The sequence below is a fragment of the Lethenteron reissneri genome, chromosome 34 (assembly GCF_015708825.2).
Source record: "Lethenteron reissneri isolate LAM-NWPU_2019-01 chromosome 34, ASM1570882v1, whole genome shotgun sequence".
Taxonomy (NCBI): Eukaryota; Metazoa; Chordata; class Hyperoartia; order Petromyzontiformes; family Petromyzontidae; genus Lethenteron; species Lethenteron reissneri.
In genome coordinates, this window is record NC_083812.1 from 7,828,792 (window position 1) to 7,853,733 (window position 24,942).

Consider the following 24,942-nt stretch of genomic DNA (forward strand, 5'->3'; position numbering starts at 1 on the left):
AACCAATATTTGCTGAATAACAGTGGTCAATAATGCCCAAAAAAATATTTTTTTTACATTTTGTTTCCATTTATCTTCAACCATTTACTCTCAGTATTATTTATAAAAATTATGAAACGTATGACAATTGACCAAATACCCTCTTAAAGATGCTTTCTAGAGCTCCCGCTCATGGCGATCCTTCCTCCAGCAGTGGCCTCAGCAAGCAAGTACAGGGCTGCAAATTCACCTTTTGTGCGGTTCAGTGTTATGTTAGTTTGAAAATGATCTTACTGCTAATTGTAATGTTTTGTATATTATAGGGGAAAAGCTAAACGCAACGATTCGTACTTATCTTCTGATGAACGATATAACTGTCACAATCCCTTTACTATTCACTAGTTATTGGGGCCTTACATGGCAAAATAGAATTCGTTTCGTTTGATCGTTATTTAATACCACTTTCCAATATTCCAGACTAGTCTGGAGACAATATTTTAATATATTTTGACAACATTCAGATATAATTACTAATTGCTGCTGAGCAGGTGAATGTATATGCAAAGTTATTGCTTGTCTTTCATCTCACCGGCTTTAATGTAATGTAAATAACACAATTATATCCATCTTTGGTACCAGTGTGTGGTTTGCAGGTTATTCATCTTGATAAATGGGACATTGTTGCCAATATATTTCCTTTCAGCAGTGTGTCCAAGAACCTTGGAGTCTGGTTTGACTCTGACGTTATAGGCGGTGAGACTTAAGTTGGCAAAAGTCATGTTTCAGATTATTTCCATTTGCAGCATCACACTCACAAATTTGCTTACCCAAGGTTGTGCTACAAGCGCTACAACACGTGGGAAAAAAGAGCAGGATGGAGTGATTTAACTCCATTTGATAAGAGCAGCGAGGAAGGATTTTAGTCACGGTATATCCAGGGTCATTATGATTATGCTTGTTTACCCATGAAGGCCTCACGGAGTTTCACGACTCTTTTTAAGGAGGCAACTGACAAGTTTGTTTTTTGCAGTAGGGGGGCGATGATTGCTATGTAATTTCGCGGGTATTTTTCGTTTTATTTGGCAAAGTAGGATCATGACGCCGGCATAACTTGTGGTTCATACACCCGCAGCGTTCAACGAGGCGGACGCTGAAACCGAAAACACGAGCGTCGGAAAGAAGACACGAACGCACTACCGCAACGCCACCGTCCGTATTTATTGTATCATTCGTTGTTCATACATGGGACTAGAAACACGGACAAAGGTGATTGAACAAAACTAAAACTGAAAAGCACGCATAGAAGCGTGAATATTCGTGCTGGTTTTAACACCGAAAAAAGGCGGAAAAAGGACCGTAATGATCAGAGTTTCAACGTGGAAAGCGTAACAATGTCCACAATAAGACAACAACATCAATATCAACAACAACAACAACAAATCAATACAATCGTTGACACCAATAACAACTCGACGCAAAGCACCGCGCCGCAACACGCGTCATGGACCAGTGCCAAAATCGCTGTCCAAAATATCAGCCAGGGCACCAGAGCAAAATGATGCCCCCTCCCCTACACCTCGCGTGGCCGGGCGGTTGACTGGCCGCAGGGAACTCGCTCGCGAGACGTCACCAGTGGAGCCATCAACAGCACCTGGCGGGGAGGGCGTTCCACAGCTGGTGCCCCCCAACACCACGAGAGAGATCATTGCAACACCGCACACAACAACCACCACCACCACCAACCACCTCCTTCCTTCCTCCTCCTCCTCCCTCTTCTTCTCACCGTGTGTGTGTGTGGTCTACGCCTTGCGCATTGAGCACAGCTCCGCGAATGCCACGCATGACATCTGCTCAAGTTTACCACTCACCAACAACAACAACAACACTTTCGGCATAACCTTCTCGTACCTGTGTTTGTTGTTTTTTTGTCTTTCTCGCGGTCGATTAGACTCGTTGTCGAGAGAGAGAGAGAAATCCAGCCATGCAGCACGGTGAAAGCGGCCAACGCCTTGGATCGACAGTCATCGACAATGCCCTCTCGGACAGGAAGCTGGGAGGTGGCAGTGTGCGCTTCGTGAGCCACAGCACCGCGGAATCGAGGGGGGCTCCCGGTCCGGGCGGGCACCCCAAGGGGGAACCGCTCCCGGGTTCCTACTTGGACTCGGCGAGCGCAGTGTACGAGGAGATCCCGGAGGGTGGCCTGCACAAGGCGGAGAAGGAACAGAGCGACGAGCCAAAGAAGTCCCCCAAAAACTTCTTGCGCGGTGGGTAATCGGCGCGGAGACGAGACGAGATCCCCCCCGAGTAGCCCGAGGTCAAGTGCCGTAGCAACCTGTGAAGGGGGTGGGGTGTGCCAACACCACACCAGGCCGCCTTTGTCTCCCCGGTGGCGGTGTTTACACACCGCACCAGGGTACTCATCTTGAGGCTGAGTCGACCTAGGGTTGGGATAATCGTCACCGGTGTTTGTTGGCCGTGAGCGAGAATTGAACTCGAGTTGCTGGGTCCGTAGCGGTCAGCGCTGACCGCTACACCACCGCTCCCCATAATCGGGCGATAACCACGATATATATCGTGCGATAATCGTATCGTCTGTGTTTTGCCAATCGTCGTTTACTTGCAGTTATTGTTGATCGTGTGCTTGTTCCCACAACCATCCCCCAATATAATTTGCTTTAAAAATAGGAATATGCATGTAATTATCAAACCGTTCTAAACAAATAGCCATGATCCATTGATGTTTTTAAAATGCTTATTTTTCCCCCAGAGTAAAACATTACTCTTGGGAGATGGTTATGTACAATACCGTTGCTTAACGATCGGATTGTGTTTTGTGTAAATGTTCGTTATAAACGTTATACACACAGATGTTTATAACGCTGCGGTGATGAGACGTATAATAGTAGTGGCAAGGGGCATTTGTTGAGTGAGTGGACAAATGTTTCTTAACTTGGTCGTGATCTCTATTTGGAACGAGATGATCAATTGTGAATGGATCATGACTATCACAGCGCTGTTCCGTTTTTTTTCAACTGCAGCCTGCTTTTGGTATTGCAGTTGTATCGCGAATCGTATTCATTTGTGTTGAATACATAGATCATTGATTTAATCCAAAAAATATATATTATGGATGATTGACACGTGTTGAGATCTTATTTGTGTGCCAGCTTGCGTGGTGTGCTGCTGTGCTTAAGTTAGTCATATTTACAGTTACGTATTTCATAAATAAGTTAAAAAGTATAAATCCAGAACCCTTTACCAATCAATTGCTGGATGAGGACCTCTTCACACCGTGTCAGTCGTGGGGGTTAATTGACCATCCTGCACCCCGTCCAGGTCAGTGCGCGTTGCTGAAGGTGGAGGAGCATAGACATGTCAGCAGAGTACTGTACAGCACAGTGGAATTTGCTGCGCTGTCCTCTGCTGCTCACAATGGAGCGCCACCGTGTTACACGTGCCACGTTTCAATTGGCACAAATAACCATATTCTTAGGTTTTTTTCCGGTAAAGTCACGTGGGTGAAAAATTAAAATTAATCAAAGTAAAATAAATATAAAATAAAAATCACAACGTTTCGGAGGCAACACAAGCTTCCGTCTTCAGGTGGAACCGTCACAGCACGATAGCTGTATCGAGTGAGATGATAATAAGTGAGAGGACAAATAACCATCTTAGTACGTAATGCTGGTCGGTCAGTGAGATCCTGAATACCAGTACAGTTCCTGTATGCGTGTGGGACAGCTGATGGACCTGCTTTGGTCCATGGTGAAGTGTGGGGATGTGGCGAACCGCATGGGTTTCTCTCTGTCATCTGACTGCTAACCACTGTGAAATATTCACTGCCAGTAGTACAGCCCCTGGCGTTGTTGATTTGAGTGTTTCTGTGGCAGGGCTATGGGGGACCAGGCTGACGGAGGACATCACCGACCGTGACAAGTATGTGAAGACGACTTTGCGCGAGCTTTTTGTCTACATCGCCTTCCTAATTAACCTCATCATCCGTAAGTCCAGACCCGATGCTTATGTTCTAACACAGATCAATAGGTGCAAGAGAGCCACTTGACATCAAGCACAATTATTCTGGGGTCATAATTAATGAGCTATCGCAAATTTGAAGAGGTAGCTTCACATGCTAAAATGAAGGCCCTTAGCCATTCGTAGGTAATAACGAATGAAAGTAGATTACTTAACCTTTTAAAATAACATAAACATGTTCAAGGATTGGACTAGATGCGTGTGGATTGTTTTAAGATGACCGGGGAAATGAGGAAGCAAATCGTGTTGTTTATAGTACATGCAACAGTTTACATCTTTAATTAAGATCAACAAACTGTTGGGATATATAACTTTGGTCTAATCCCCACTCTGTCAAGCCCTCGGTGAATTGTGAATGTTACGCCACCGAGCATGACTCGATTCCTGAACCCTAAACCAGGGGCACTATTTAAATCATACAGTAGGACCACAAGAGCATGTACGGCAAGTGTGCCCATGGCTACGGCTATTGTCTGAGCAATAAATAGAACCTATACTTGTTTTCTCTTTGTTCACAAACTAAACGTAAGGTTGAAATGTGTGTGCTTGGGATAGGGTGTCACATACATAAATGGGCTGTGTCAGAACACAATGAGCAGTTATCTGATCCCAGCAACAGGGCTTGCACAGAGCCCAGTCAAATATTGCACATTGTTCCATTATAGCAGATATGTCACTGCTTGTTGACGTGTTGAACCTTATCTTTGGTTGCAATGTCCTGTGGCATATTATCACAAAACACAGACCTACCTAAATGATTCACAAACATAATGGTAGAGTTTTTATACATTGGCGCTGCTATTTTATTACCAGCAGTGCTTTGTTTTAATGTCACAAAACATGACCTTTTAGCTCAAAAATTAAATTCGTTTGCATATGTAGGGTCAGGTGCCTTGGGGAACACATCAACAAACACATTTTTATATATATTGCAGTTATCTACAGTAATTTAAAGGAATTACAAAATATCTGCCATAGCTTTAATAACAAATTTAAATGTTGTGTTTGTATTACTAGGGTGCTTAGGTACCAGCGTTTTATATTTTAATATTCATTCAACAGGTCCATAAATATCTTAAACGTGTTTAATCAAACAAGACAAAAAGGTTAATTCTGCGGAAAACGTAACTGGCGATAGTTAAATACAAAAAAATAAGCCAAACTTCGGATGACATGTAGAGCTAATTTGGGTGTAAATACATTTTCAAGATTAATACATGCTAAGCAACACACATTTTATACTGATATTATGCACCATGAATTCTGCATTAGATGAGAGATTTTTATTTTTTCAGTTTATTTGATCAAAGGCAGCATTTAGATCTAAATTGAATACTTGTAGAATTCATAAATATTGAAAGTGGAATTTTTCACAAGCATGCAAACTGCATCATTTTATTGTGCAAGATAAACGTAGTGGACACATTCATCAAAACTCCAAAATCACTGCCTAATATAATAAAACCACTTTAAAATGCTTCCAAGCCCTTGGGCAAGTACATCCACTTGTATTCGCTCTACTGATTAATATATGTTAATATATGTTCTGGGACTGATTGTTATTTTCCATATTGCTAAGCTGATTTGCTGCTCTAAAGTCTCGTTAAATAATGTATTTGTTTTGCTGTTGCATATAGTTTTGTTAACATGCCCATGTGCATCATTTACTCTACCACCATTCTCTCCCCAGTGACATTTGGCATGACCAGCGACCTCATGTATAAGTACACCCTGGCAATGGACAACCTTTTTCTGCAGAACACGGTCTCACCCAATGACAGTGTCAACTTTAATTCCATCTTCACCTTTGATGACTTCTGGCAGGTACTGGCGACGGTGGGAATGCATATGGATAGCATTGCTACAGCATTTTAGAAAAAACATATTTCTTACGTAGCATGGGCAGGGCTTAATTTCTTGATATTGTCCGTAATGCAGCTCGGCTGGCTTGAGGTAGGCATGATAGGTGTAAGACACTACTACCACGAGAGTACATCCATAAGAGCCCTATGTTATTGTGGCCTATATTGCCACACACCACCACAGACTAATGACCAAATAATAAAGTGAGTTTAATGTGGCGTGGCCAAAATAGTTTCCAGACCGATCCCACTAAAATGTATCACTGAGCGCGGATACGAGACGTTAACAAGCGGTGGTGACAAGTGGGCTGGGGTAGAGTCCTAAACATTTATTTACACCTACAAATAAATGTATTTTTTTCTTCTTCATTATAGTACACACTAAACATTGATACGCTTATTACGTCATTCAGACATACTGAGGCTTCTTAACACACCTGTTATTAAAAAATAGTGATCATGTGTATTTTAAGTACAATATCTTATGCTCAAAGTATTTTTGACTGTTCCATGTATATCTCATGACACCATGTGCATCAGGTGAGAGCATATGGAATTGTCTATATCCCCTTATGATTTGGACTGTGTGTACTCTTTTATCCAGTTTTATTGTAGCTGTTCCAATTTCAATACATGTTTTCATACTTTCTCTCTACATTTTTGTAAATTAAAGCCTTGGTTTATAAAATATCGAATGAATGATCCAGTTTTTATTGATCCAAATCTATTTTTGGTCTGTATACTGTAGTCTTTTACAAAATTACACCAGAAGATATTTTTTTTGAAATCAAACTTAGCTTTGAAAAATAAAGACATTAGCACAGATATTGAAATATGTAACCATCTCATATTATCTGCAAACATATTACTTCTGACAACCGATGGTAACGAATTACAGGAAAATTATTGAAGGACCTAACAAAGACACCTCTAAAAGGCAGTGCTAAAGATAAATATGAGCAAAGCAATCATTATGTGCAGTACCAGTCATTGCTGTCCTTTATATGTCAACTTCTACTGCCTCAGGTGGTACAGGGCCCAGTCCTCAACGGCCTCTACTGGGATAAGTGGTACAACGACGTGCCGCTCGTGGAAAATCAGTCGTTCATCTACTACGAGAACTTCCTGCTGGGCGTCCCGCGCATGCGCCAGCTCAAGGTGCGCAACGATTCGTGCACGGTGCACGCCGACTTCCAGAAGGACGTGCAGGGCTGCTACGCCGCCTACTCCGAGGACGCCGAGGACAAGGCCTCCTTCGGCCCGGCCACCGGCACCCCGTGAGTGGAGCCCTGCGACCGCAGCTTTTAGCAATGTGACCGAGTGGGTTCGGCAAAACTGTTTTGCGGACACGTGAGGAAGGAAGAACGAACATTTATTCTTGTGGATTGCTCGAACAAAGTTGTCTACTCCGAATGATGATCTTGAACGAGTGGTTGAAATTGTGTGTCTCTGCCTCCACAGGGCTACCGCACTTAACTTTCAGATCCCAGAGGAATGAAAGGGATGATTTGAACTCACTAACTCACGATCGGGATTCTGCTGCCCTAATAAGCAATGCCCCAGCTGCAAGGATAACAGTGTTGTTATAATTCAAGACCAAATTTAAATATAAATATACAAATTATAAAATATTGCCCATTTTATTCAGGTTTTTATTCCCCATGAGACTTATTTAAATCAGTCTGTGCCATTTGATGACGTGAAATGCATGTTGATGCTTTCAGCCACGGTGCATTGGTACGAACGTGGTGGCTCGCAGAGTGTGGAAAGCCAATGCCAGGCTAGACGTGGTCACATCACGAGTGCTGTATCTTGCATGGCAGGTGGAAGTACTCTACCAGCTCGGAGATGAATGGCTCCTCGCACTGGGGGCTGCTGGCGACCTACAGCGGCGGAGGTTACTACCTGGACCTGACCCGGAGCAAATCTGAGAGTGCCACCATCTTGCAGGACCTCTTCGACAAACAGGTCTAGTGCCGTTCATCCAGACTACTTCTGACAAAGATATTTATGCATTCATAGGCTGTTTTAGATAGAGTGGAGTAACCGTTTTACTTCATGGAATGTAAAACGCTTATCATTATCAGCCATTCATAATAAAGTTGTTTGGTCTTCTTGGTTCTTTCGGTAAAGTCACGTAGAAGGGAAGTAATAAAATAATAAAAATGAAACATAATAAAATAATATCATATAATAAAATAATATAATAATTCTAGTTCTCTTTATTTTTATTATTTTATTATTTCCCTTTTACGTGACTTTACCGAAAGAACCAAGAAGTCACGAAAGCTTTAAATCGAAATTTAAAGTTGTTTGGGTTAGATCGCGTAAGTATAAATGTGTCGTAACCCTCCACCACCCGACACAGCCGGTAAGGTTTGTCGTGTAAACAATTCGCCAATTAGTTACTACATCAGCCCACCAGTGTTTTCGAGAGTAAATTCACAAAATGTAAAAATTGTACTCTTCAACACACCGGTGGGCTGAAGTAGTAACTGATCGGCGCGTTGTTTACGTGACAAACCTTACTGGCTGTGTCGGGTGGCGGAGGGTTACGACACATTTATACTTACGCGATCTAATCCAAAAACCTTCATTATGAATAATATTGGTCGCGAAAGCCTACGTGTTAGACTAATAATCAGCCATGTTCTCTCCATTGCTGGGTGAAGGCTTCCCCACACCATTGTACACCAACAAAGCTCTGCATTGCCACAATCCATCTTGAGCCTGCGCGAGCTGACCCCATCGCTTCATCTCCGTGGCTGTCATCATCTCGGGGATACTCTCATTTCATGATCAAATAAAGTTTTTCAAAAGCACCCCATTCCGCCCTTGTTCACTTCTCTATTTCATCATTTTGCATGTGCTTGTATCACAAGCTTGGGAAAATACAGTTGGTTCTTTCCACATTTAACGTCTCAGAATCCATAAAGTACAATTTTGCATAGGTACATACATTTTTATTCAGAGTGCAGGGATGTGATGTTTTACAGATATACATGTTTACACCTATTTAATGTTGTGTGGGCTGTTTAATGATGTGTTTTTGGTCTGCACACTGATGTTAATGCTGCGAATTCTGCATTTGTTGTCCCATGAGTTTTATTTCAGTAAACTTGTCTGATGATTTGTTATTTTTTAAATAGTGGCTGGACCGAGGCACCCGTGCCATATTAATTGACTTCTCCTCTTACAACGGTAACATCAACCTCTTCTCAGTCATCAGGTAACATACGCATACTGTCTTCAATTAAATATATTGAATACACAGAAAAATATAACATCAATCACCATTCCTTCGGATATTCTGCACATGGCCTTGTGATAGCCATCATCTCAAAAGAGCTGAGATTATGGAATTTTTTGTTAATTTAAGTAACAGAAAAATAACAAAAGCAACTGCATACAATTTTCACCTTTCTTGTGACTCATCAGGACAGTATCGTCATTGCTGCCTAGTGCTGCCATTTGTACCTGAGGGGCTTGTGTTGATCAATCGTCTCCCTGCAATGGGCAGAATTTGTAAGCTACAGAATAATTACATTTTGACTTAAAACTTTCGTCACTGCAGGAATTAATATTCTTTTGTTCTTTCGGTGAAGTCACGTAGATAGAAAAATAATCATGAAAATAAAGTGAATAAAAATAAAATTATATTAAATAAATAAGCACTAATGTAGACTGTAGCCTGTATCTTAACTGGAGTGAGTGCACTGGCAGTCCATAATGTAGACTGCCAGTACACTTATAGACTGCCAGTATACTCACTCCGATTAAGAACCAGGCTACAGTCTACATGAGTGTTTTTTGTTTTTTATTATTTGTATTTTATTTGTATGTTTTTTTCACTTTATTTTTATTATCATTTTTCTATCTACGTGACTTTACCGAAATAACCAAAGAATATGCAGAATAATTGTGTCATACATGCAAAGCATCCTGGGATTTCTATTTATTTGTTGCTGTTGAAGATACCCATGTGCATATGCTCCAATTTGTTTCTGACTTGCACATTTATTTTTATGGCTGTTGAATTCGTTCTTTAGATAAAGATAGTGCTTGACTTTGATTGAGTGTATACTTTATATAAACACACAATTTCTAAATTAACACAGTCATATAATAACATAATTATTTACCCAGGAAAGTTTAACCAAGTCTCCTCCATTAGGGTGTTAGACCAATTCAATCAATGAGTTCCATGCGTGAGGAAACCACGGTACCTAGAGAAAACCCACACATTAGAGGGGGGTGATGTATCCAGGTTCAAACTCGGCTGAACGCTGCTTAGCTTCCAATACCTGATGCGATTTTCATGGTGATTTTGACAGAATTTGAATGTCAGACGAAAACAATTGTGAATGTGATCCAGCAGTAACACTGAACTAAGCTTTCCATTGCATATTATTATACCACTGCATGGATAATGCTACCGAATTAACTAAATATACTTTAACTACACTATGGGGACCTCATTTGCCAGTAAAAATATGATAATTGGTTCTTTACCCTTCTATCTGGCAACAAAACTGACACCTTTTTGTAAGGAGTCATGTTTGCAGAGACCGCAATACCTGCAGTCATAAATACAAACAAAAGACATAACTCTGATAATGTGCACTGTCCTTGAAGTTGATTGGTCCACACCCGAGACAGCTTTCCTTCGAGCCTAGTCTCATATGGGTTGGACCAGATGACGCCAAAAGGCGTCATCTGGTCCAAAAGGCGTCATCTGGTCCAACCCATATGAGACTAGGCTCGAAGGAAAGCTGTCTCGGGTGTGGACCAATCAACTTCAAGGACAGTGCACATTATCAGAGTTATGTCTTTTGTTTGTATTTATGACTGCAGGTATTGCGGTCTCTGCAAACATGACTCCTTACAAAAAGGTGTCAGTTTTGTTGCCAGATAGAAGGGTAAAGAACCAATTATCATACTTTAACTAATTGTTAGAAATGCCTTTATCTTCATGGGGATGGAACCCACCACCTCCTGCATACCCGGCGAGGGAGTTAACATTTCACCACTGCGGCATCTGATGGAGGGCTGTGGTTGTCTTGTTTATGGGCAGGCTGCTCGTGGAGTTCCCTCCCACAGGAGGGGCCGTGCCATCCTCACAGATTTACACCGTGAAGCTCATCCGCTATGTCACCGGCTCCGACTACTTTATCCTGGCCTGCGAGGCCATCTTTTGCTGTTTCATCCTCTACTACATCGTGGAGGAGATCCTCGAGCTGAGCATCCACAAGTTTGCCTACTTCAAGTCGGTTTGGAACTGCCTGGACCTCCTGGTCATCATGGTAGGGTGTGGTCTGCGCGGAGGACACATTAAAAATAGACAAGTAGAGATGACACGACTAGTTAAGGTGATTCATCGACCAAAAATTGTAATTGACTACTTGTTTTGTAGTCAATTACTCTGGCCCCTTAATAAAATGGCAGCCGCCCTGACATTCTACCTCTTGAAGGCAGGCAACCCCTGCCTGATAAGCCATGCCCAGCATGATGTGACTAATGATACCTATGACATCACTAAGCCTGCCCATCACCTCCCATCCACTGGCACATGTGGGAACAGAAGTGATATTTTTTTTTGCTCAACTGCACTTATGTTAACTGACCAGTTGAGTAATGGAACCGATATTCTGTAGAGTAATTGATTATTTATATAATTGGATGTCCTAGCATTGAATTGCACATATGTAATGGGTTCAACCAAGTCGCAGATGTAGACATTTATTCAACTCCAACACACGGGGTAACATTCCCATTAACAGAATAACAACCTATGGTGTTGACCACCAGGCTAACTACGCTAATTACAATGTAATTAGCTACAACGTAACTGCTATTATGGACCGGGATCAACAGCTTCGGTCCGGGTCCACGTGTTGGAGACTCGTTGAATAGAGAACGTAGACGAAGGTTTCTTCCAGGATGAACAACAACAAACCCGGTCCCTCTCGGGACCCGGCTTGTATTCTCTGTGGCGTGGCCGGCTCCGCCCTTGGCCACGTCCACCTTCCAGAAGCCTCGGGAAGGATCTGGGTCCCAATCACGTGACCACCCCGAGCCCCCACTTGGGGCCCCTTTGTAGACTTAACTGGTCACGTGTCCTCCTGGGTCAACCAGAGTGCCATGGCTTCGAGTAACCTCATCCCTCGGCTGGCACCTGCACACCCTGTCCTGTAGGGTCGGCACTGCACGCAAAGTGTGGTGCCATCCAGCGCTATCATTCAGCGCTCACCGGGCTCCTCTAGGACCGGTACTACACCCAGACCTCTGTGGTATCCGCGATGTCGCTACATCGCATGCCGTGCCCCTCTAGGGCCGGCACTGCACCCAGTATGTTGACATTCAGCAATGTCATTCCACATGTACTGATTATTTACTGCCATTACTAAAAGTACGAAAAATGCTAACACTGTTAAGATGAATAAATGCTATGAACAAATTGGCGGTCCAAATATATTCAATGTGTAAATACAGTATAAGAATAGATGTTACCCTTTCTGGCAATAAAACAGGCGTTAAGATGTTCAAACACCAAACAAAAACCTTTTGCAAGGAGTCCAGTCTGCATAGACCAAAACTACTTGTGTTGAAACATGCAAACAGCTGTTCGCCTTTTGGCATTCTCTGGTCTAACACTGGTTGAGACTAGGCCCTAAAGAAGGCAGCCTCTGGTATAAACCAATCAGTTTCAAAGACAATGCATTTATTACCAGAGCATGTTTTGTTTGCGTGTTCACTACAAGTATGTGTGGTTAATGCAGACATGATTCCTTACGAAAGGTTTTTGTTTGGTTTTATTGCCAGAAAGGCTCAAACCTATTCTGATACTTGATACTGGCAATAAAAGTCACATGTTGTGTGAATACAGGTTAAACAAAATAGATTAGGCGAAAATAATTGTCACCAAAACGTGAAATGTGATACATTTAACTAGGGCTATTGGTGAATCGCTTTTTCTTGTTATTTTGTTTCACAGCTGTCGGTGGTGGCCATCATCTTCAATGTGTACCGCACGGTGACTGTGAACAAGCTGCTCAAGGCGCTGCTGGATGAACCCAATCGATACGGCAACTTTCAGTTCCTGGCATTTTGGCAGACGCAGTACAACAACATGGTGGCAGTCAATGTTTTCTTCTGCTGGATCAAGGTGACATTTTGAGATTAAAAGTAAACCTAATATTAACGACTTGGGAGGTGTCTGGGTGGCTCAGTATGGCCTGTGTGTGACAGATATAAATTGGGATAACAATCTCAGGGGTAAAACTGTTCTCAGATATGGCATGACACGTTGGAGGTCTTGTCGTCTCCGTGCAATTACTAATAATTGTACAAAAACCCCACTGTAATAGAATTGCTCTTTAAAAAACTTGACATTTCAACATGTCGAGCATTATTACATTGTGTGTGCTCTTTTTAGTTTTTCAAGTACGTGAGCTTCAACAAGACGATGACGCAGCTCTCCTCCACGCTGGCTCGCTGCGCCAAGGACGTGCTGGGCTTTGCCATCATGTTCTTCATCATCTTCTTCGCCTATGCGCAGCTCGGCTACCTTCTCTTCGGCACTCAAGTGGAGGACTTCAGCACATTCAGCAACTGCATGTGCGTCTTACGTGAACACATTCTCTCCGGCTCATAGTCAGCCGAGACTGAGCTAGTGGAGACTGCACTCGAACGAGGGTTACATTCACCTTTTTGTGGTGGCGTTTGAGAGGGAGGGCCAATGCGGCGGAGGAGATGGTGAATTGTGATACATTAGCATTATGAGAAAGATGATACTTCCCTTCATGATAGTGGTGCAAATATTGGTGATAATGATGGTGGTGATTACAGCGATGCGAGTGGTGGTAATGATTATGATGATTATGTCACTGATACTGCTGATGGTGGTGAAAATCATGTTTTGTGGTGATTACAGTGATGGTGGTAGGAAATGATTATTATATTACAGTGGTGATGCTCATTGTGACTGTGGTGGGAATGATGAATATCATGAGTGATGATGACGATGACATAATTATCAGCATAGAGAGACATGCAGATAGGCATATGCTGTTTTTATTTACACAGTTTACTGGTGCTTTCACAGTTTCACACAGTTCCGCATCATCCTGGGTGACTTTGATTTTAACGCCATTGAAAATGCCAATCGAGTGCTGGGCCCGCTCTACTTCACCACCTATGTGTTTGTCGTCTTTTTCGTGCTCCTGGTAAGTGCTATAACCAATTTCTAAATGTGATTTGTGCATGCTCTGTGAAGTTTTAGGACTTGATACGTGAGCAGTTATGTATGGGGAACGAAGGCGCAGTGCTGTTTAGGTTTTCGTAGTTGTGCTGTACAGCTCTCCGATGTGTCTATGGGTTGTGCTGCGTATTGTTCAGCATGATGTCCAACGTTATTCTGCGCGTGCCAGGAGCTTCTTCGGGAATTTAATTGTAAACTTCCTGAAGAAGCTGCCAGCAAGAGGAGCATAATGTTGGATGTTATACACACGGTGCAACCCCAACACACATTAGAGAGGTGGTGCAATATAATAGTCTGTGCACTGCGCAGTGAACCCAGCAAACCTGAGCTCAGTTCTCAGCCATGGTTGATATCGTTGGCAAGTGATATCTGAACCTGTCCTGGCTCTGCCACAACCCCTTCAACAATCAGAACTGCCCAGTGTGTTGCGGTATGGTCAAACAACCCCCTTGAGTGACACATAGCGGGTAGGCGTTAATCTAGCGGAGGATAAATATAGTGCTAAAACGTAAGTTAATATCTGACCATGTGACTAAATATGTTTCTTTTTTGTAACCAAAGAACATGTTTCTGGCCATCATCAATGACACCTATGCAGAGGTGAAGAATGAACTTGCGAAGAAGGAGAATGAGTTTGACGTGGGTGGCTACTTTAAGAAGGTGAGTGTTTCCGAAACGTGGGGCAACACGAATTAAGTTTCAGTGTGGACTGGGTTTAACATTCTTCAGTTGCAGCTAAATGGTGAAACTTATCGCCGAATTGATGGAAAGTCCCAACAATTCCAAAGGAGGTAATACCACTGCATAGGTTTTCGCAACTGTGCTGTACAGTGCTCAGTTCTAAAGGTTTATTCCAATGACTCAGTAATGTGCAATTGTTTCAAAATATAAACAAATTATCAATAATATACGTTTTTTTGGGTTAGATCATGTAAATATAAATGTGTCGTTAAACCCGCCACCACCAGACATAGCCAATTAGTAAGGTTGTCACGTCAACAGAACATGCCAATTCGTCACTAGTACAGGACACTGGTGTGTTGGAGAGCCAAGCCACAACATTTACAATCTGAGTACGACGTTTCGCCAGTAATTACAACTAGCTTCATCAGGCGGCAGCCAGATTTGTGGAGAAATCCTCCTGTTTCATTCCTTCTAGGGATAGCTGTGATGATGTCACTTGTGAGCCCTTCACGTGCGAGGGGGTGAGATTAATGAATGCATATACATTACAATGGGTATCCATTGCCGGTTGGGTTATTAATATGGTAAACAACGAACATTGTGCATGCACATTTTTTCTTGCGTGCAATAAAATAGCAGTACCTGCTATTATCTGCGTACACGTACGTAATTCCCGTTGATGTATGGTGACATGTATAGGCATGCATTTAAACAATGTATTATTTGATGACTCGCTTCCAAGCAGCACCAAACCTGTAGCTATTCAAACGGTTAAAACATTTTTTTTTATAAATTACGATACAATATCTAATTCGTTTTGGCCAGTAGTAACTAGTTTTGCACAGATCTTCAACATTATCAAAATCAATTGAGTATCCTTGTTGTCTGCCAAACATAGTATTTTCCACAAGTGCAATTAATCCGGTACACACTTGTTGATAATTTCGGTAATGCATCTTTAGTACCAGATATTAGTTTCTGTATTTTATCCACCGTACCAAATCTGACTCAGATGTTTTGTTTTTCCAAAAATCTGGCTAGTTTATCAATTACGCCCGCAAAGTACGGTATTTTAATCGTTTTAATTTTCTGGTCAGTGTCAACTGTCGTGTTATTTGATTTGGTTTTGGCATTCAGTACCTTGTTCATTTGTGCATTGTAACCGTTCAATTGCAGCGCTGCTTTAGCGTGTTTAATTTTACTGCTCAGACTATCACGTTCTGACACTTTCTTAGCCTCACGTATGAGCGTCTTGATGAGAGGATGTATGTGCGGGGTGATGGTGTGACTGCATTCAGATAGGCGTCAATGTGCATTTTCTTTCGTCTGAGCAGAATATCCAGAAATGGTAGTGTTCTGTCAGCTTCTACTTCCATAGTGAACTGGATGGATGGGTTTTGCGAGTTGAGATGATTTAGCAATTCGTTAAGTGTATCTTTGCCGTGTGGCCAGACCATCAGCGTGTCATCCATATATCTAAACCAAGCAAAGGGTTTAAATGTTCCTGAGGTTTTTTGCTTCAAAATCTTCCACGTACAAATTCGCAATCACAGGAGACAAAGGAGAGCCCATTGCTGCTCCTTCTTTTTGTTTATATAAATCACCTTTCCACAAGAAATAGCTGTTCTTTAGATAGTGTTCAGCTAGTCGTGGGATATATTTGGCTAAACCTGTGTTAATACCAGAGTATCGAGTAATTTAATTGACTTGTGAACAGAGAAGTCACATCAAAACTGACGAGAATATCATTAGGGTTCAGCTTAATAACTTTTATTATATTTACGAGATGTTAATTACGTGAGTTGTTTTAATGGCCGCGAAAGCCAACATTAAACAAATAGCAATCGAGTTGTTTTTGTTATGGGATGTTGAGAAATATTTTTAGAATGCAATTAAGCTACATGCACAAAAGTTTCACATTTAACTTCACTTTTAGAATCTTGGGACTTCAACCCATAGGGCTACAAGTGTTATTTGACTAGTAGACGCTGATGTTATATTTATGTGATATCATTTTGATTGAATGAAATGTTGAAATTATTTTTTACACTCATAAAAATAAAATATGTAAAAAAAATTACAACTTAGAAATAAACATGCTGTATAATTGGTAAGGGGTGAAACAGTGGCGGTCGTGGGTTAGTGCTCTGTAACATCAACCTGACAACTTCAGTTTGATTCCTGGCCACAATTAACTACCATCAGTGGGTAGTCAGCTCTAGTCTCACCAAACCACACTGACCAGTGTGTGGTGTGATATGGCAAAACCCCACGGAATGAAAGGCACGTCGAGCCCATTATTCAGCAGAGGATTATTATAGTTAAAATGTATTTGTTATTTGGACAACTTCGTGAGATGGTAAGTGGATGCCAGGCTTTAACGTTGTCAACCCGACAGCACATAAAATGAGCGGGTAATGCCATGTTGCAGGTCTTCCTTGACATACGGATGAAGCTGGGCAAAAATCGTGGAAACATCGTGGACATGATAAGCGTGCTGGATGCCTCCAGCCAAAAGATCAATTACGGCGACTGGAGACAAAAGCTGAAACGGTCAGTTTGCACTTGCCGCACCGTCTGTGGTGACCCACGTGATGTTACACTGTGGATCAAATAGCGTCTAGTCTCACATTGCAAATGAGCCAAACCGGTTAATTTGAATATAGTATATTGTTAATTATGCAGACATTAATTACCAATTGCGTCACTTCTACAATAACTCGGGCATCCCCACGTTATACTAATCCCCACGCTATACTAATACATTAATGTGCATATATTACAGGCATGTATCAATTCACCCACACAGCAATTCCATTAATTATCAACATTAGGGGTCATAAACTCATTCTGTTAGGTCTCGTTTTACTTTAGTTTTTGGATATTTTTGGTATTTATTTTCTAAGCAGATGCTTGTTTTTTTCCATTAGCCTAAATGTGACGTGAGCATATAATTTACTTATATCATACATATTCTTGGTTCTTTCGGTAAAGTCACGTAGAAGGGAAATAATAAAATAATACAAATAAAACAATTAAATTCTCACGACGTTTCGACTGCAACATAAGCAATCATCATCAAGTGTGAAAAACACTGCAAGAAAATGTTCACACGTGATGATGATTGCATTGTGTTGCAATCGAAACGTCGTGAGAATTTTATTGTTTTAATTTTATTTATTTTATTATTTCCCTTCTATGTGACTTTACCGAAAGAACCAAGAATATGAATCCCTGCAATTACAAAAGCTTTAAATCGAAATATATTATACATTGGAAATTATTTTCATGTGCACACATTGATGCGTTCATTGTGAACGTAAGAATACAAATTAATAATGCAATGGATGAACCTTGACATGTGTATTACATTGATACTATATATGCGCAGTACTTCTGTTACACGTTTTATTCATCAATTAAGGAACGTATTACATTCGTCATCAGTTTAATAATCATTTCAATGTATAAAACGCCCTTAAACAATCAACCTCAGGGCGCAATGCATGGACAATAACGAAAGAGAAAGGGCCATGTTTTTAGTGGAGACTTGAAGATGTGCAGTGTCTCACAAGTCGTGACCTCGAAGGGCAATGAGTTCCAGGGTTTAGGAACCGCAATTGGAAAGGCGCCGTCACCCCAAGTGTGTGTAGCCTCGACCGCGGGGACATCGAGCGATGAAACGATCACGACGGGATGGTTGTTCATCAAAGCAAAGGCTTGTTTTGGTACTCTTCGTTTTTTCGGTAAAGTTACGTAGGTAAAAAAAATGAAATTAAAATTAATAAAAATAAAATAATGAAAATCACGACGTTTCGGAGGCAACAGCTGTATCAAGGTACAGCAAATCTGGCTGTGACGGTCCCACCTGATGACGGAGACTTGTGTTGCCTCCGAAACGTCGTGATTTTTATTATTTTATTTTTATTAATTTTTATTTCATCTTTTTTTACCTACGTGACTTTACCGAAAAAACTAAGAGTATGAATCCTTGCAGTCACGAAAGCTTCAAATCTAGAATGTTTTGGTGTTGGCTCTCTTTTGTTCTCTCCTTCACGAGCAGCCTGGGACACAGTGACGAAGAGATCGAGGCAGCTTTTGCCAAGTTCGATAAAGACAAGAACTCGGTGCTGGACTCAAATGAGATGAAACTCATGAAAGACGAACTTAAAAACCAAAAGGTACCTCTAACCTCTTTTTGCACCTGCTCCAAAACAAAATTATTGGCAGTAATACAGTACAATGATCCTCATTCATACGTGCTTTGTGTTTACTCTGTTACTCTCAACTTTCGTACACTATTGCCAGCAGCAACTACGTGGCATCAAACGAAGCTTGGTTGAAGGATGTGCAACATTTGATATGTATTGTAGACCGCATCACTCTTGTCCACGTGTTTTTCAATTTGCACGCAATCCTCCATTGCTGTAACTTAACACCTGGTTTTGTGTTGCAGGCAAACAAACAGGTGGACATGACAGACGAGGATAAAGACAGCGTCGATGTGTCTTCGCAAGAGTTCAAAGGGTACGCACAATCATTGTCTTCACTGCCCATGCTAGGTGATCTTAGAGACGTAACCAATCGTGAGTGTGGGATTGCGTAACTCATGAACATTGTAATGGTGTTCTAGGGTGTAGATAGTTGGCATAATTATGGTCTGGACTATACTTACAACTACAAAAATGCCCCCCCACCTCCCACCCCAGAAGGTGCGCACCCCGGATTTGTTAGCATTTTCTTCGTTGTTTATGAAATCTAAAAGAGTTTATATCTGTAGGTCTTGAAGGATGATGAATAATCACCAACGGCCATGATATGTGCGATACAATTGAATATTTTACATCAGTATTCTCACTTTTTGAATGGAATGAGACGTTATTACAAAATTCAATTGATTTACGTGGATACATTTCCTAAACATTTCTGCTCCTGATTTAAAAAAATGTTTTACAAGGATGGATCGTGTACAATAATGTAGTGTCAACATAGTAAGCGGTTAGTGTGAGTATTAGGGATAATGGGCAGGTGTGGCAAAAATAGAATCCGTGTGAAGAATAAACGAAGCTGATGACTAAAGCATGATTATAATAATTTGGGGATGGGATATAAATAGCCTGGAGGTATGTTAATAAATTAAGTTGTGTCAGGTGAGGGAAGACAATCAACATTGTTTTATTCGTTTCAAGTTGGAATGTGTTTTTACAACAGATGTTGGCTGGTGAATGTTCACTAGACTAAGGTTACATAAGGGACCGTCCATAAATGACGTCACGCACCTATGGCGGGGGGGGGGGGGGTCAGACATTTTTGACGATGTGTGACGAGGGGGGGGGGGGTTGAGAAATGTGACGCCACTTAAAAATGCGCAACTTTAAATAAATATAGACAACACGTTCTACTTAATTAAATAGACTTTTTAATAAATGTTTTCTCCTACAACATCAGAGTGCAGCGCCACATTTAATAAGCACTACAATGACAATAGTTTAAAGCCATTTGAAGCATGTTTAATATTTGGGGGGGGGGGCAGAGCTTTGTGACGTCATATTTGAGGGGGGTCTGACTTTTTGTGACGCCGTGTGACGAAGGGGGATATACACCAACGTTTATTTAAAGTAAATTTAAATTTTCAGAAACTTAGACTGTAGCGCTAAATGCATAAACAACTGAAGTGGAGAAATTAACCATCTAAGATATGCTGAATACATAGTAATTACAACAGCCAATGGAAATTAATCACAACAAATGCTGTCGAGCTGCATGACAAACTTAATTGTGTTACGAAATGCACTCCGCATTTGTGTATAACCCAGAAGCCATCAGCAGTTCCTTAACAACTGCATTGTGGTTCTCTTGTCTTAAATCGCCATAAAAAATGTTTAAATGACTGAGAGAGAAGACAGAACACCATTGTAGACCGGTTTCTGTCTTATTGGGACTGTACAGTCACAAATGCTCAATGCTGGAATGTTTATATTACGATGGCAATTAGCAAGCATTCATTATTTATTGTAAGGAAAACATGTCAATGCCATGTTGGTTGTGGGAGTTGTTTGACCATACTTCACCACACTGGTCAGCTTGGGTTCATGAACTGCGGGGACCCAATAGCGGTTCATTTATGATTTCCACTTATGTTTGTAATAGCGGATTTATAATGTAGTACGTTAACCACTGCTGTTTCATACCATAGTACTTTATATACTGTTTATAAAAGGTGAAGAACAATCTTTCAAATAGCGTTTATTTAGCTGCAATGATATTTCAATGAATAAATAATACAAATGGGATTGCCAATATACTTTGCATGCATGTAAACAGGTAGCATGCAAGATGATGGATAGTTTCTATACCCCACTACTACATCACATGAATAGCATATAAATGACAAATGTGTTTGTGCCACTTGCTCTACAGACTGATGCAAAATGTCGATAACCTCGAGCAGTCAATCAGCACCATGTTCTCCAAGGTGGATGTCATTATGAAAAAAGTGGGATCCTTGGATAAGAATTCAACCAAGGCCCCCAAAAATGTCTATCAAAATGCCCCCGGAAATGGTTAAATCGGGAAATAAAAACGGATCGACAGATGGTAAGGTAACATTTTTACTATATATTTTTAAATGATATATGTAGTATAAGTTATGACCACTCATAGTTTAAAATACTCATTGTAATAATAATTATGGAAATATAGTAGTAAGTTTATTAGCACACCTTACTGTACAGTAATAACTGAAATGTTGTTGTTTAAAATATACTTTTAAACTGTACACATGTATTTCCATATTAACAAGTCGTGTGTCTTCCTTAAAGGTGAGGATTTCTGAAGGCAACCGGAGGACAAGAATCATCTTTCTGAAATATCTGTAGATGTATTTTCCTTTCTCTGTACTCCAACTAGCCATTATGAAATGCAATACGAGTCACAATTAAAAAGCACAACTACAATTATTTGTATAAATTCAATGGTTGAGTAGAAGAAACCTTAGTTTAATGTATGTTGATGATCATGTCTGTGTAATCAGATCCGTGATGTAGATTTCAGCCACATCTCATCACAACGATTGACTGTTGTAAGGTTTTTGAAATACAGTAAACATTAAATAAAACCTCAGCAGAAAAACTCATGGTTATTTTCTTGGTTCTTTCGGTAAAGTCACATAGAAGGGAAATAATAAGTCACGTAGAAGGGGAATAATAAAATAATAAAAATAAAACAATAAAAGAATGTTTAATTTTTTTTATTTTATTATTTCCCTTCTACGTGACTTTACCGAAAGAACCAAGAAGATGAATCCCTGCAGTCACGAAAGCTTCAGATCGAAAAAATTCATGGTTATTTTTCAACTTTATTGCAGTCTATAAAGTTTGGAAGCCTAAAATCTTATTTAATGTAGTTGTATTAGCAGAATACTTGGTGATCTTGATCTGTTAAGTGGCACATGTTAATTAAGATATTAAAGTTGGAGATGAGAACAAGTGCTCAAAATGTTATGGCTATATAGAAGTTATATAAAGGCATCTTCTACTATTTCCTATCTCATATCAGTGTGAATACTGTAATTCATATTGCATCACAACCCACTGTATGTCTCGAAGTCCATATTGTTACAACAATTTCGGAGTTAACAATGCAGGCCATCGTGCTCTGGTAGTGCCATCTGAAACACTGTCATGTGGTGAAACAAAACACACATGTGAATGTCACAGTTTCAGCAAATGTATCACTCTGATGTGTTCTTGGGTTGTTGGAAGCTTCTTCTTGAACATCATGCCAAAAGTGTGGTCCAACTCGAACACACAACGGAGAGCAATATGGTACAAATACGAAAACCTACTTACATATTACAAAATCTGCAACAACAACAAAAAACACGTACTAAATGTTGCTCAGTTGTGTTAAGATAAATGTTTAACACGTAAAAAGGCATACAGCCTCTCGATTAAGGGTAGGAACTATATGCTCTATCTTGTAGTGTATATTTAAAGTCCCGCTGTAAATGTTGATGTAATATTTGCATGCAAGTGGGAAAATTACAATATAGTGAAAATATAAGCAGTATTAAATTGCTTGCAGTTACATCTCTCATCTTTGTTGCTTTATGAAGATATTAAATTGATTTAAGTACAGTACAATGTCGCATATCTGCCACGATATTGTAACCGCCCACACCCAATGTATTGGATAATAGCTATTTACATTTTTGTTCAGTTTTTTTGTCCATATTTTGTCAGGAAAAAATAATGTTGAACAACATGAACAACTATAACGATATATTACAAAATTGACGATAGAATTAATATGGATATTACATCGTACGATACTTTGTATTACCTGCATATCGTGGCAACCCTGTGACCAAAATGGTTGAACTAATTTTTGAGCTTTTCGCATAGCTGCCTATAACCCAATCCCTGGCAAGTTAGATATCCGATGTTGTACTGTTCTTTATACTGGTAGGAACCTCCTGGTTACACCAACCCACAGGGGATTATTGTGTCCGTCCGTCCTGCATCCAAAAATGGGAGGGGTGGGGCTGGGTGGAGAGGAGAGGGTGGGGAGGGGCTGGGTCCGGAGGGTGGGGAGGGGCTGGGGCTGGGTGGTGAGGGGCTGGTCACCCCGTGGTGCCCTTATAAAACTTAACGTTTAACTTCCTCATGCCGGCTTGTGCCCGCCCTCAGTCGGCCATATTTGCGGAATACACCACGCCGCCGTTGACCCTGGCCATTGACCGAGCAACCCAGCTTTCCTATCAGCTCCCTCCGCAGGAATGTTTTTTGTCTTCAGATTCATATAACCAAAACATTGTCTGATATATTGTCCACCTGGAAATGTATGCATGCCTAGTTATAAACTATTTAGGCCATTGTCGGCTTTCCAGACCTTAGGACCACAGATTACAGAAATATACCTTTTCACAAAAAAAAAAACCTGTCTGGTCTTGTAAAGTTGATTAGTTCTTTTTCATATTGCATGGTAAGAGTAAGTTAAATCGGGAGTGGAATGGTGGCCCAGTGGTTAGTGTGAAACGCATTGAAACTGGCTACCTTAATTAGATTTCATCAGCGGCAATATCAACCGTTTCTGGGCCACTCGTTTACAAACCAACACAGACCAGCATGAAATATGGTCAACCAACCACCGCCACCATGACAAGAGATCAGAAACATGAGGTTCCGAAACCACATGCGGCTCTTTAAGGACCATCTCATGCATATGCATTGTAACTCCTGAAAAAATATTGCTTATTTTGGTTGCCGACCCCTGCCCATGACTCTCCCATCAGGGGGAGGGTTTCGTCCAACAGTGGATTGAAAAAGGACTCTCTACATGGTTATTTTAAAGTGATGTAAAATATTTTGAATACCCTCCACGATTCATAATTATAATGTTGCTAAGTTTTTGAGTACTTCAGTAATGGAGAATCCAGTTTTCAAAAATACCATGGACCATTAGTTTTGTGGAAGACCAGATAGGTTATATTCAGTTTTGCTTGACGCATTTGACGTGTTATGCATGTTTTAACATAGTTTACCCCTTCCCCAATAAAAAAAAGTGTTAAATTAACTTGACTAATCAATTGTCCACAAATATTCAAGGACTGTACATGTACATTACAGCATGTTGCTGTTAGAGTTATGTTCTCCCTGTGGTCGTATGGATTTCTCTCTGGGTCCTCCAGTTTTACCCCATTTATATTATTTGGCTCTTATAAATTCCCACATCTAAGCCACTACGATGAGCTGTGTGTCGCCAGGTCGCCTATGAAAAAGAGCAAAAAGCTCTGTGGGCTTTACCTGGTAAATACCGAAAGGACCAAAGAGTAATAAGAGTATTAAATATTGTATGTATTGTATTGCATATTTATTGCATCAAATAGGAACTCAATAAAGCACTTTAATCCTCGAGGAAACGTGGTAGCCACATGAAACGTGGGAGCCATCCGATGAGCAAATGCCAGACCAATGAAAAGAATCACCTAAGTTCTTCAATAAAGAAAATAAGTTTCAAACTTTTTTCCAGAAAGGTAAATGCTATTTCACAAAATATAGTTTGATATATTTTTTTACTTTTTCCAAATTTGATTCAAGACCTACACGTCAATTGTATGGG

At 40.7% G+C, this 24,942-nt stretch overlaps 1 protein-coding gene across 2 annotated transcripts; it reads left to right on the forward strand.

Moving 5' to 3' along the window:
• Positions 1–1,538: 1,538 nt before the first annotated feature.
• On the forward strand, positions 1,539–24,396 carry LOC133350635 (polycystin-2-like protein 1). Of its 2 annotated transcripts, none has more exons than XM_061565217.1 (17): positions 1,539–1,656; positions 1,928–2,243; positions 3,870–3,980; positions 5,705–5,838; positions 6,903–7,153; positions 7,700–7,844; positions 9,026–9,105; positions 10,951–11,179; positions 12,871–13,041; positions 13,312–13,493; positions 13,981–14,101; positions 14,698–14,796; positions 17,252–17,373; positions 18,884–19,001; positions 19,277–19,347; positions 21,241–21,417; positions 21,642–24,396. In XM_061565217.1, the coding sequence occupies exons 2-16, from the start codon at positions 1,961–1,963 to the stop codon at positions 21,386–21,388; spliced, it is 2,265 nt and encodes a 754-aa protein (XP_061421201.1). In that variant the 5' UTR covers positions 1,539–1,656; positions 1,928–1,960; the 3' UTR covers positions 21,389–21,417; positions 21,642–24,396. The 2 variants fall into 2 exon arrangements, with proteins under 2 accessions (XP_061421201.1, XP_061421202.1); XM_061565218.1 differs by having other exon boundaries at positions 1,647–1,765.
• The last annotated feature ends 546 nt before the right edge of the window (positions 24,397–24,942 follow it).

What these genes read in the sequence shown, in the direction of transcription:
- LOC133350635 (XM_061565217.1), top strand. Translation starts at nt 1,961, where the DNA reads ATGCAGCACGGTGAAAGCGGCCAACGCCTTGGATCGACAGTCATCGAC. An exon ending in CCCCAAAAACTTCTTGCGCG is followed by an intron (nt 2,244 to 3,869) that starts GTGGGTAATCGG and finishes TTTCTGTGGCAG; the next exon opens with GGCTATGGGGGACCAGGCTG. An exon ending in AGGACCTCTTCGACAAACAG is followed by an intron (nt 7,845 to 9,025) that starts GTCTAGTGCCGT and finishes TTTTTTAAATAG; the next exon opens with TGGCTGGACCGAGGCACCCG.